The 13,056-nt window shown below is 53.3% G+C and overlaps 2 protein-coding genes across 2 annotated transcripts in view; one reads left to right on the top strand and one right to left on the bottom strand.

Annotated features, from left to right (window-relative positions):
- The first annotated feature begins 4,765 nt into the window (after nt 1–4,765).
- Comt (catechol-O-methyltransferase) lies at nt 4,766–9,594 on the top strand. Its single transcript, XM_032899920.1, has 4 exons — nt 4,766–5,077; nt 5,445–5,638; nt 5,945–6,076; nt 8,725–9,594. Exons 1-4 carry the CDS (start codon nt 4,810–4,812, stop codon nt 8,923–8,925), a joined length of 795 nt encoding a protein of 264 aa, XP_032755811.1. The 5' UTR covers nt 4,766–4,809; the 3' UTR covers nt 8,926–9,594.
- A 520-nt stretch (nt 9,595–10,114) lies between these two features.
- Nucleotides 10,115–13,056, bottom strand: part of Arvcf (ARVCF delta catenin family member) — a 57,188-nt gene continuing 54,246 nt past the window's right edge. Inside the window, exons 14-20 of the mRNA XM_032899918.1 lie at nt 12,857–13,055; nt 12,644–12,755; nt 12,461–12,548; nt 12,156–12,209; nt 11,798–11,883; nt 11,125–11,244; nt 10,115–10,860 (exon numbers count right to left, since the gene is read on the bottom strand). Of these exons, the coding sequence (XP_032755809.1) occupies nt 11,137–11,244; nt 11,798–11,883; nt 12,156–12,209; nt 12,461–12,548; nt 12,644–12,755; nt 12,857–13,055 (647 nt within the window). The 3' untranslated portion in view covers nt 10,115–10,860; nt 11,125–11,136. The remainder of the gene's footprint in view (nt 10,861–11,124; nt 11,245–11,797; nt 11,884–12,155; nt 12,210–12,460; nt 12,549–12,643; nt 12,756–12,856; nt 13,056) is intronic.

The following is a 13,056-nucleotide window of genomic DNA, read 5'->3' as shown; positions in this document are numbered from 1 at the left end:
CATTACTGTCCTGGGGGCTGGCTCATTAGACCCAACCGCCTATATCCTGGATGGGTGCTCTGTGTTTCTTGAGCATGTTTGTGGCCAGCAGGTACCAGGTGCTACGTAAGTAAGCTCTTGTCCTGATCTAGGAGACTTTCATCGCAGCTTACAGAGGAAAAGACTGCTCAGCAGTGATCGGTGTGCCAGGTCCTAAGCACCTGTCCTAATAAGACCAGGCTCCATTCTTGCCCTAAGAGTTGCCCCGTGAGTCTCCCTTAGCCTCTTGCTGCTCAGTTGCAAGAACATCTTGCTCTCAGAGGAAATCTATCTGATTGTGCTTTCCAGAACTGGGGGTTGAGAGCAGAGGGCAACGTGTGGCGCAGAACAGACCCTCGGGGAAGCCTGTGTCCAATGCAGAGGGATGCAGCAGCAGCCTGGCACGAAGCTTCTGGGCAGAGAGGCTTCCGGAAGCTCGCAGCTGTGGCTGGTGCCCCAGCACCGTTCCTGCTGCTCCTTCTGGAGATGGCACTGGAGGCACCCACATGCAGGAGGGCTGGGGTGGTGCCTAGAAGCACCAGTGGGGCAAGCAGCCTCCACCTGCTTTTGTTTTTAAGGCCAAACAATTTTTGTAGCCTTGGATGGCCTGGAATGCTCTATGTAATCCAGGCTGGCCTCACTCACTCTTGATCCTCCTTTCTCAACCTCCTGTGTGCTGGAACTCCAGGTGTGCACCACCAAACGCAGTCTTCACCCTCCCTCTCCTCCTCTCCTTTCTCTCTCTCCTTCCCCACCTTCTCTCTCTCAGCCAGAGTAGTTCAGAAGCCTTGCTGGGGCCTCACAGCACTCCCTCTCACAGCTACAGGATAAGTCTATGGTTCCGTCTAGTACCTACCTGGTTCAGTGGAGCCAGGAGTTACAGAGGCTAAGGAAGACTGACTTCCCCTCCACACCCACAGCCCAAAAGGCTGCGAACTTTGTGAAGGTTGTCTCTCCCCCACCCCCTATTCCATGCTGTAAATGATGGCTCTTTCCCTTAAAGCCGTCTCTCTCTCGTTTTTCTCATAATGCTCCCCTCACTCCCGCCACCTTGAGACTTTCTTTTAATAAAGCTCATTCTGGCACAGCCTCCTGCTCCTTGATCTAACCCGAAGTCAACAGTTATAACAGTGAGATTCTAACCTAAGCCTGTGGGTGAATGCACATGTGTGCACATGTGTGCATGCAGGCCGTGTCACTTAGGGTTTCAGCAACTTAGCATCTAGGTCAAACTTCTCACATTCAAAAACTTGTGTGTTTTGGACACGCTGGGGATGTGTGCCAAGCACACACTGGTTGAGCTTCACCCAGCTCAGGACCCAGCATGAGCATCCTTTATGCTGCATCACCTAGCAGATGATTAACGTCCCCTCCGGTCCTCTGGCACTTCTGTAAATAACTTTAGGAGGAAAACATCAGACTGGGCCGTCTGTCAGGCTCTAAGGGCATTCACAGCATTGTGTAATTTTTACCAGAACTTTCTCATTGTTCCATGCTGTCACTCTGTACCCATAGAGGAATTCCCTACACACTCTCTCCCCTCCCATAGTCACTCCACTTCCAGTCCCGAGCTGTTTGCTATTCTGTGTCTGGATGGTTTTGCTTGCAGGCCCATCCCTGCTGTAGCATGGGTTGGTGCCTCTCACCCCAGCAACACACACTCACTCCAGTGCGGAGTGTGTCCTTGCTGGCTTAGCTTGAATGAGAGCAGGCAGTAGCTGAAGAAATCTATGGGTCCTGGCTACGTAGCACTGTCACATGGTGAGTCTTTGCATAAGTCTCTTATGGGAGCCTAAAACTGTTTCCCCCAGCTTTCACCTAGTGTGTAAGCCTTCTATTTTTTTTTTTTTTAATTTTTTTTCATATATATATATATTTTTTTTTTACCAATGTTATCGTCTTACTTTAAAATAGAAATTAAAAAAAAAAAAAAATCAGGCCTGATCGTGCAGACCTGCAAGCCATTCTCTTGGGAGTTGCAGGAAGATAGATGGGTCAAGGCCAGCCTGGGTAATTTAATGACAACTTGTCTCAAAACATGTGGGTGGCAATGCAGCTCAGTGAAGCCTTGTATGCAGCCCCTGGTATCCCACCTAGAAAAATGCTCTTTCCATGGGGGCTTTGATCTACATTTCCTCAGTGCTTGTCACTAACAATGTTAAGACTTCACAGGAAGGCTTTCCTGACAGAAGCTTGTGTTTCCCAGGCTGTCCTTGAACTCACTCGGTAGACCAGGCTCTCATGAAGACTAAAGGATTTAAGATGTGTACCACCGCTGCCTGGTGTGTGTGTGTGTGTGTGTGTGTGTGTGTGTGTGTGTGTATGTGTGTGTGTGTGTGTGTGTGTGTATACATACATACATACATGCATGCATGCATACATACCTTGTAACTTAGGCTGATCTCAAACTGTTGATTGTACCGCCTCAGCCTGTCAATGTTGTGCAAGCTTCTGAGCTACCTACCTCTCTAGCTGGATTTTGGACGGACGGACAGATACATGGATACATAGATGGATGGATGGACAGATGGATGGACGGATGGATACATGGATGGATGGATGAACAATATAGCTCATTGACTCACACTCCAATACTGCTTCTAGTACAATGATGGATGGCATAAAGTAAGACATCCGAACACATTAGGAAAACTGAGTCATAGAAAGGAGTAAAATGAGGCCGGCTTCAGGTTATGCTGCAGGGCCCATAATTCCAGCCCTCACCTTTTCAGGCTGACTCTTACACCTGCTCCTACTCTTGCTTGGCCCTGCACGGTGGCCACAAGGACCACTGTTCCCCAGAGAGTTTCCTATGGATTTACACGCGCTCTGTAACTGACTGTTGGTGTGTGACAGTGGAGAGCAGTGTCTGAGCAAAGCACATACGACCCCAGAGTCCCTGATTGGGAGTGAAGTCCACGCTCTCTGAGACTGGGACGGTGCAGTCATTTCTAGGTCGGTTTCTGTCAAAAATTGACCAGAAGTCAAGTTGAGTTCCTCAGAATTCCATAAAGTTTCCATGTGTGCTCAGCTCAGTAGAGGTGGAGTCCAGGCCCTTCCTACAGCAGATCATGAGGACCAGTGAGAGCTGGATGTGAGATCACTTGGCTGATGGAAGCCTGTGGGTGTGTGAAGGCTCAGGCCCAGGGCGTGTGTGAGAAACCACGTGAGCACTCTGCCTTGTGGAAATAGGCTACGTGAGTATGTGTGGGCCGGGAAGCCTCAGCTTCAAGGCCTCTTTTCTCTCCTGAGACTGCCCTGAAGCAGCTGTCAGATCTAGGGCTTAGGCCTGCCTGCTCTTAAGTCTCTTCCCAGCCTAGATCAGGTTGTGTGTGGTAGCCGCACCCCACCCTGGAAGGAACTGTAAATGGCCAATCTGTAGTGGACGTTTCCTCTTTCTTGTGTCTTTTTAGGTTCTTACAAGGTTGTGCTGAGAGCTTACTGAACCCAGGATCAGGGACGCTGGTAAACCCAGTTAGATCCTGGGTTGTGCTCCCCAGCTCTTGCTTACCAGAAGGTGCGTGTGTGTGAGCAGAGTCACTCGCACTCACCTTGTACTCGGGGCCTTATGTGTGCTACACTACACATGAGCTCACCCAGCCCTGTGGTTTTAGAAGATCTAAAATCTTCTAAAGAAGCTGTTCCCTACTTCAGTGGGGAGAGGTCCCAGTATCTTACTTAGTTCCTCTGTGAGTCTTCAGCCGAGTCTAGAAAGTCAATGCAAGGCCTAACGGCAAGAGGAGAGTTCACGTTTTATTAATTTTGCACAGCCCTGGAGATTTACACAAAAGAGATGGGCCCAGACCAAAACACTGGACACGGTACATGGTACTGTACATGCCTATAATCCCAGCCCTCAGAAGGACTGGGCATTTAAGACCAGCCTGGGCTGCACAGCCTGGCTGAAGAAACAGGTTGATAATAGAGGTTAGTGGTGGGGTGTTTGCCTTGTACACGTAAAGTTCCACCCAGGAGAAAGTAAAGTGCACAGAACCACAGCTTTCCTACTTTCTGAGGCCAAGTGATCATTTTATAGGAAAAAGGACACAGAGATCTCTGGACTAGGGATGGTACTTGGTAATCTATGGGGGCTGTGAAGCCAGCTGGAAAATGAGGGCTACTCCAACGAGTTTATTCAGGTCCCCAGCCCTATTAACGGTCTCTGCTTGACAAAGACTATTTTTCTGTCCTGGTACTAGAGAACTCTCACCCTAGAAATCCTCACATTTGGGCTGGAGAGATGGCTCAGTGGTTAAGAGCACTGACTGCTCTTCCAGAGGTCCTGAGTTCAAGTCCCAGCAACCACATGGTGGCTCACAACCATCTGTAAAGAGATCTGATGCCCTCTTCTGGTGAGTCTGAAGACAGCTACAGTGCACTTATATATAATAAATGAATAAATCTTTAAAAAAAAAAAAAAAAAAAGAAGTCCTCACATTCTGCCACATGTAGGAACAAGCAGGTCACGTGGCCCGTCCAGCAGCACCCACAGTTCCTCTTTCTGCCAGAAACAGTCAGAATGCTACTTCAGTGCAAAAGTGACACCACCGTCACGAGAAAGCACTCAGGGTTTGGGATCATGCCTCACATCCTCTACACAGGACTCCGGGAGGCACGCATGTACCTGCCTCACCTGGCTCTGACCCAGCGAGGCACTGAGTCATGTGGACGTATTCTCTGAACCTTGGACCTCCTCAGCGCGGGGAACCGATTAAGCCAGCCAAGAACAGGGTGGGTGAGGCAGGAAGGGCACAAGACACACAGCCTGTCTGCTCTGCCCCCGCCCTGCAGATGCCGTTGGCTGCAGTCTCATTGGGTCTCCTGTTGTTGGCCCTCCTCCTGCTCCTGCGCCACCTGGGCTGGGGCTTGGTGGCTATTTTCTGGTTTGAGTACGTGCTGCAGCCAGTCCGCAACCTGATCATGGGTGACACAAAGGAGCAGCGCATCCTGCGCTACGTGCAGCAGAATGCCAAGCCTGGAGACCCTCAGAGCGTCCTGGAGGCCATCGACACCTACTGCACACAGAAGGAATGGGCCATGAATGTGGGTGACGCGAAAGGTATGTGGCCCAGCATGCAGGGGACAGCCTAGAAATGGGGAGCCTGAAGTGGGTATGGCAGTCCTTGTAGGAGAGCCTGTTAGGAGGAGAGAAAATCGGGGTCATGCTCCTGTCTAGCCCCTGTGGGGACTGAATCATTTACACTTATAAGAGCCAGGGGGCTGGGTAAGGGGGCTCCCTGTGTGTGGATTCTCCCATGGTGTGTACAGTGGGGTCCTCTGGGCTATTGGGAGGCAAAGGGCCTTTCTCAGCAGGTCAGGGACATGAGAGGAGTGCGATGCTACTGGTCTGGATAGGGGCAAAGCCAGAGTTGGGGACGGGTTCCCCTCCCTCTACCTGTACTTAGAGCCTCCTCACCACTTTTCAGGCCAAATCATGGATGCAGTGATTCGGGAGTACAGCCCCTCCCTGGTGCTGGAGCTGGGAGCTTACTGTGGCTACTCAGCAGTGCGAATGGCCCGCCTGCTGCCACCTGGAGCCAGGCTTCTCACCATGGAGATGAACCCTGACTACGCTGCCATCACCCAGCAAATGCTGAACTTTGCAGGCCTACAGGACAAAGTATGGCCCAGTGTGGCGGCTGTAGGGTGTGGTGGGGGGAGCTGGCAGGCAATGGGGGAGGATGAGGTCCTTGTCAGCCACTAAGCACCTGCCACATCTGTAACACTGGAGTCAAGGAAGGAACCCCAGCAAGTCAGGGACATGGTCTTACTGACCTGTCCTGTAGAGCAAGCAACAACCAGGGCTGCCAGGGAGACTCAGTATGAACTCCTCTCCAGAGCCCCAAAGAGATGTAGACACGGGTGGGGGTCCAGGCAAGCTCCTGCATATCACTGTGGGCACAGTACTGACAGAACACTGTTCCAGGTCACCATCCTCAATGGGGCATCCCAGGATCTTATCCCCCAGCTGAAGAAGAAGTACGATGTGGACACACTAGACATGGTCTTTCTTGACCACTGGAAAGACCGCTACCTTCCAGACACACTTCTCCTGGAGGTGAGCTGAACTCACACTGCTCTGCAGGATGGCCTCTGCGGTCACTGCTGGGGTCGCTGAGCTTTGGCCTCTTAAGAGCCCTGCAGATGTGGGCCCAGGGACAGTCTGTGAGTTCTGTGAGCTGCAGAGGCCCTATGGTAGGTAGAGGTGAAAGGGAAGAGGTTCTGGGTAGGAAGGCTAAGCCAGGGACTCCCTGCACTGCTAGGGAGAGGGACAGGCACCGGAGACCAGAACACTTGGGTCTGAAGGATCCAGAGCTGAGTACCCAAAGGAGATGAACTGGCTGCCACATGGGTCTGACTGAGAGTCACCTGGGGCTGGCCACAGGCATGGTGGGCAGGTCCACTCTCCCTAGGCCTTTTCAGCCCTCAGCACTGCTCAGCCACCTTCACCTGACTGGGGAAGCCATCCCCACTCCCAAGCGACTAGAGCATAAGGACATTACCTTGTCCTGCTCGGGTGGCCTACAGAGAGACATGAGTGGCTCCTTGGCCTTCCCAGGACTGTCCATGTGGTGTATACCAGCCAGGTGTCTCAAGAGTTGTGCATTCTGTCATATACAGTGGGGTTCAGTGTGGGAGGCTCAGCCAGCAAGCCCAGGGGCGGGACAGGGCCACTGTGGCTCCGGCATGATTCAGACAGCTCTGGTGAATGTAAGCGCAGACTAAGGAAAACACAGGCACGAGCTCTGGGCACGTGATGGGGAGGTGGGTTCTGGCATCTAAAAGGACTTTTGTTGACCTTTGTGGTGGCATGGACCCGTGAGTGGGAGGGCTATTTCAGAGGTTTTGGAAGTGGTGAACACTAGGGTCAGAGGCAGGGATATCCCAGGGCCAGGAAATTGTACCAGAGAATCTGTTTTTACCAAGAGGGCAGGCAGTCAAGACAGAAAGGAGACTAGCAGGCCAAGCCAGCCATGAGCCGGCTCAGACAGGGTCCTGTGCCTGGCAGACATTGTGAACATGGTTACCTACTGAGAACAGAGAACAGCTGAGCATTCAGGCTCTACCTGTACAGGAGACTCAAGCACAGTGCGGGGGGGAACTGGGTCTCCGCGCTTGCTGTGTGATAATCGCAGGGGCCTGCGTTTAGAAAAGAAGCTAATATTGCTGCTCAGTAACTAGGAAACTAACAGTTTTCAGCGCTGGCTGCTCGAAGCTGGCAATTAGCTCCAGAGGAGAGGCATACGTTGAAAATGGGTGCACTTATTTTTTTCTTTTCCAATGTATGACTGTAGGGAATTGAACCCCAAGGAAGAACCTTTAAGAATGATCATAAACTAAAACCACTTCCACCCAGGCTTGCTGTTGCACAGAACATCTCAGTATTTGAAGGCAGGAGGGTCATCTGTTGGAGGCCAGCCTAGGTTACACAAGAAAATACTGTCTCACAAAGCAAACGTCTTACCTATAGCATGCCGTACTGTCTGTCTCCTTAGCATAGAAGCCCCGGTGCTCAGGCACAGATGCAGTTTCACCTGGGATTCCCTGGGTGGCCCAAGAGGTCTTTCAGGAGGCTCACAGTACCTGATTACTGTAGGACAGAGGCTGTCCCCAGACAAGGCATGTTTCCTGAAGGGCAGCATGGGTCCCTAGCACCCCTAAAAGTGCATGCCTTCCTGTCACGACGAAACCATCAAGTTTTATGTCTCAGTGTCTTACTGACAGTCAACATGTAACTCTTGATGTTTCCAAACCCCTGGCTGAGCCTCAGAACTCCTTGCTCATCTTTTCCTCTCTTACCCTAAACTGCAGGGCCCCTCTCAGGGCACCTATGGATAAGAAGCAGATGCTTTCCTCCAGGGCAGTTCTTCATTGAGTCTTTCCAATCAGTGCAGGCATTTATGCTTTCTAAGTGAGAATGTGTCATGTGAAACTCATTCATGTAGCGCATGAGACTTTCTCCTGAACTTACTGCCCAGACCAAGGGTCCCTCAGCCCCATCACAGCCCACAGGCTAGAGATCCCCAGCCCACCCCACCTCACCCCCATGGCCAGCCAGAGCCCTGGTTGACTGTAAGAGCACTGCTGCATGAGGACACAGAGCTTCCAATCTGGGACAGCAACACGATGGGGATGTTTTTATTGGTGTGTGTGCTGGGAACAGAACCTTGGATCATGCCTGCTAGCAGTGCTTGACCCACTGAGGGTTACTTCAGCCAGGGCTACTTACTGGATTTTATTTTCTACTTTGGGTTGCTTCCAGTGTGTGTTTGAAGACAAGTGTTGTATGTAGGCCAGGTAGCCTGGAACCCTTGACCTGCCCAGCCTCCCTACCGCTGAGATTACAATCATGGCCCCATCAGACAGAACTGCTTTGTTACATGTCTTTTGTTTCATGATTATGTTAAAAACAACTCCCTAAGCCTCCTGGGCTTAGAAAGTCCAGGGCAGATCCTCAAGGGCAGGGTTGTCGGTGAGGACTCCATATTCTTGGCATGGAGTGTTGGAGGGAAACTGGCCTGATGCCACCATCCCTTCCACTCAGCCAACCTCCAGCCTTCACTGTGTTGCCCACATGCTTCTCTAGGGCTGGGGATGGATACAGGGCAGAATAGACGCTGGAAGTGGCTCCACGGGAGAGCAGCTGCCCATGGATGGCACTGGGTTTGCCAAGCCTTCCTGACCCTCCCTGTCTGTCCCCTGCAGAAATGTGGCCTGCTGCGCAAGGGGACAGTGCTCCTAGCTGACAACGTCATCGTCCCGGGAACCCCTGACTTCCTGGCGTATGTGAGAGGGAGCAGCAGCTTCGAGTGCACACACTACAGCTCATACCTGGAGTACATGAAAGTTGTAGACGGCTTGGAGAAGGCAATCTACCAGGGTCCAAGTAGCCCTGACAAGTCTTGATCCCGCAGCCTGCCCCCCGCTCCCCTTCCAGCTTCCCTCTGCGAGATGACACACATTCAATCTGACCCTTTCTATGTTCCTGGGGCTTGTCCTCGGGGGCTGTGGTTCCAGACTGTCATACACTGGCACATTTTAAAGGTAGTGAGCCCACTATGCAAAATCACTTCAGTAACCCTGAAGAGCACCTATGGATGAAAGGCTGAATTGAGGCCAAAGGTACAATAGATCACAGCCTGCCCCGCACGCAAAAGGCCTCAAGATTCATCCTCTGCGCCCGAGCTTCATGGTCTCGCTAACTAGAAGAGGAGATCTTCACGGGGTTTCAGTGTGGGATCCCTAGGCACTGCATCACCAGTTAGGCCCAGCAGGAAGTCAGCAAACTGTAAATGTCCAGACGCCAAATGGCAGCAGAGGCTCGGGGACAGCACTGTCACCAGCAGCTCACACAACATCTCATCTGAAGAATGAGTCACAAGCTTTCCAGGTATGGTGGTGCACGCCTGTCATCCCCAGTATCCAGGAGGCAGAGGCATGAGTTCAGTGCCAGCCTGGTCTACATAAGTGAGTTCCAGGACAGCCAGGGCTACGTAGAAATACTTTTTAAAAAAAGCTATAACCTCTTTTATATTATAAAAGAAATTAAAGGTCTACATATTTGGATACAAGAAACTCCCTGAGTTGTTTTTCTCAGCTACCACACTGCTGTTACTCTGCACCTCTCTCTGACTAAGCAGTCACGGGGGCCACATGGCCGTGGGGCCGTGACGTCCCTGCCGCTCTCTGGGTGGAAGTCTGTCCAGTCCTGCCTCTACCTCACAGAAGAGGAAGCGGCTTCACACCCTGGAAGCATGGCTGCCAGGCACCCGATGCTGAGGAAGCATCAACCCAAGCAAAGAGCTGCCCTAGCCCCCGCCTCTTTTAAGAGGTTCCTGGAGGCCTCACTAGGGCCCATTTCCTCAACTAGACACAGAGGTCAAAGATCAGCTCCACCTTGTCTGAGCGCACCCATGCCCGTCAGCCAGCCAGCGCGCCCCTCCTGGGTGAGAGTGCCTGCAGGCCAGGGGCAGAGCCCAAGCTCTGTGCCCATCACTTCAGGGACCTGAGGGAACTGCGTCACCACCAGGGGGCAGCGGTGGCTCAGCCAGCACAGGGTGTGCCTTCCTGGTAAGCAGAGGCAGGAGACAGGCAGTTCTTTGCTGCTTTTTTAATCTTTAAATTTTCTTAGAAAAATTTCAATGTTTGTTGATACAGTCTCATTTTGGTTTCGTTTTTAATGCATTTTGTCAGTTTTCTTCATTTTTAAGTCACAAACAGCAGGCACTGAACAGCAGTTCCCCCCGCTGCTGCCGGCAGTCAGGCCCCGAGGTTACTTGAGGTTCTAGGCAGATGCAACAGCTAGGGAGGCCCCAGCCACAGGCAGCTTAGGAGGAGTGTGCTGCAGATGGAAGGTGTTCCGGGAATCCAAGGACGGGGGCGCTGGGGACAAGCACAGCTTGCTCCCACCCCCAAACCGGCCCGCCTCCTAAACTTCCCTGTCTGGACTCTTGGAGCAGCCCTCACTGTGGCCAGCCGGCATGCAGGGTAGTCCTCCAGCCACCCTTGGGAGCCCAAGTTCTTTTCCAAGGCCCCCTACTTGTCCCTTTGCCTGCTCCAAGGCCTCCACTCCAGGCTGGTATTTGCTCCTCTGTGGCTGTGCAGGGGACCTCCCCCCAACCTCCTCTCCTACCACACAGCACCATGTCAGTAAATAGCTAACTCGGACCTGGAGAGTTAGATCAGGAGAGTAGAGAGGAGGGTAGGGCAAGGTAGACAAGAGGCTTGGCCAACCCAACACAGAAGGGTGGGGCTCCTGGCTCCAAGACTGGGTCTGCTCCAGACGGCCCTCTTCCAGCTACCTCCATGTGATCCCTAAGAACAAACAGCTGGGCCAGGGCCCTGCAAAGAGAGACAAAGACAGTTGCTTTAGTCTGGAGCCCATAGCTAAGAGCCAGAAACATGTAGCAAGATGACTTGGGGCCTCCATACAGGGCAGCTGCCTCGACAGGCCACACAGAAGCGGCAACCGTGGGCTGCAGGACTGGCCATGCCAAGACCCTTGACACCAGAGCCAGCCCTGCCTCCCGGGCAGCTCAGTCATGCAGCAAGCAGAGATGAACAAGGAGCCCTAGTCCAAGGACAGGCAAACAGGAAGGAACGTACCAGGCATGCAAGCTAGACCCAGGAGTCAACAGGCTGAGGCTTAGCGTCACCCACGGCGTCCACCAGCCTGACCGAGGGCCTGCTGGGCCCAGGCGGAGGGGCCTTCCTGCCAAGGTCCGGCTGCAGTGCATGGTAGGTGGGCAGACAGGAGTTAGAAGCAGAAAAAAAAAAAAAGCAGGTTAACTGCAACTAAGGGTAGGCTAGGCTGGTTTAGGCTGGTTGGTGTGTACGAGGAGGGCCTGCCAGGGCAGTACAAGGAGGCCAAGCTGGGACTGGTTATGGCCCACACTAGTATGGGGTGGCACACAGAGGCTGGTACACGAAGCCAGGATACTGGCACACAGGTGGCATATGCTGCCTTTTCCAGGGGACCACAGTAGACAGGCTGCCCATACACATATAAGAGAAGGGCACAAATGTGTTTGCTCACCCTCTGGGCCTATGCAGCCTGTAGCCAGGCAGAGCCGCCCCTGTCCACTCCTTTGCGGCAGGTGCAGGCACCAGACCCCTCAGCTGAAGTCTGATTGATGTACCCAGCTACTTCCTGGGCCCTGCAACTGAGTGCCACTCCAGCCATGTCCCCAGATCCTCGTCATACTCAGTACTACCTGGCTGTCCTCTCGACAAGCCCTAGACATCAAGCCTCCCTGAGTACTTGCTTCTTGTCACTCACTTTCAGTAGCTCCTTCTCAGAGGAGTCCCCTATGGAGTCGCTGCCCAGTGTCCTCCTTTCCCTCCGGTCAACTGTGCTGTAGCCATCTGTAGGGTAGAACAGAGCATGGAGTAAGTGGAATTCGGGGGGAAGTCACCGTGAGGATAGGTGGTCTTCCTTCAGCCCTGGGACAGGGGACTTCAGGTCTAAGTGCCAGCTCCAACCAGTCCTGACGCCTCCAAACCGACCACCTATCTCTTCTCCAGCTGACATTTTATCATAGCAAGGCCTTCTCAGCATCGCCCAGGATCACACCATGAAACCAGGTGATCCTCCCCGGGCCTCTTGCCCGAGGTCGCGCCTACATATCAGCACTCACCTGGACCAAGGGTATCCATGGGGATCACATCCCGCGTAGTTGACTTCTCCCCATCTGCAAGGCATGAGCAGGTATCTGTGAGCGGCGAGCAGGCATGGGGAGGGCAGGGCAGACAAGCTCGCCTTAGGACAGTGCTCAGCAGGCATGGGGAGGGCAGGGCAGACAAGCTTGCCTTAGGACAGTGCTCGGTGTCCTGTCAGGAGTCTGTCCTGTCTCCCTACCCCACCTACCGTGTGCACTGGCAGGTGGGAGCTACTCTTAAACCTCAGGGTGAGTTTCCTGTCCCTCTCCCCTGTTGTGCTCACCAAGGTTCTTGTCCACCAGTGGCAGTGTGCTGTCATCAAAGCCTCCAGAACTGGGTGTCCCTTTGGGTCCTTTGGCAGTGCTGGCAGACTAAGAAGGCACAAAACACAAGGAAGAGGTGAGGCCCGACACCCCTGCTCAGAATCAGACATAGCAAAGTGAGAGAGAAGGCGGGGCAGCTGTACCTGGAAACGTGCTTTCGTCCAGCCATCCCTCTGTAGGGCTCCACGCAGCTCCTTGTAGCTCCACACAGTCTGTAGCACGTGTGATGCTGCCTTGGCCTCCCGCACTGACTGGCTACAGCAGCAGCAGCCAGGGCTGGGGTCAGTGGCCTAGCGCATCCAGTCTCCCTCCATCCCCAAACCACCCAGCCCTCAGCAGGCCCTGCCCTCACCCACCTGGAGGCCACGAGTGCCACCAGTGCAGGCACACCACGGGCCTGCAGGAGGGAGCGAGCATTGTCCAGGCTGTCGGACACAATCTCATGGATGGTGTTGAGCACAGCTACCACTGTATCCTCCTCCAGGTGGGCACTGGGGTGGGCAGGAGCCTGTGCGTTGCGAACATTCCGAACCAGCTCTGTCATGGCGTAGCTCCC

Source organism: Rattus rattus, chromosome 4, assembly GCF_011064425.1.
Source record: "Rattus rattus isolate New Zealand chromosome 4, Rrattus_CSIRO_v1, whole genome shotgun sequence".
NCBI classification, from domain to species: domain Eukaryota; kingdom Metazoa; phylum Chordata; class Mammalia; order Rodentia; family Muridae; genus Rattus; species Rattus rattus.
This window is presented reverse-complemented; position numbering and strand designations above follow the sequence as displayed.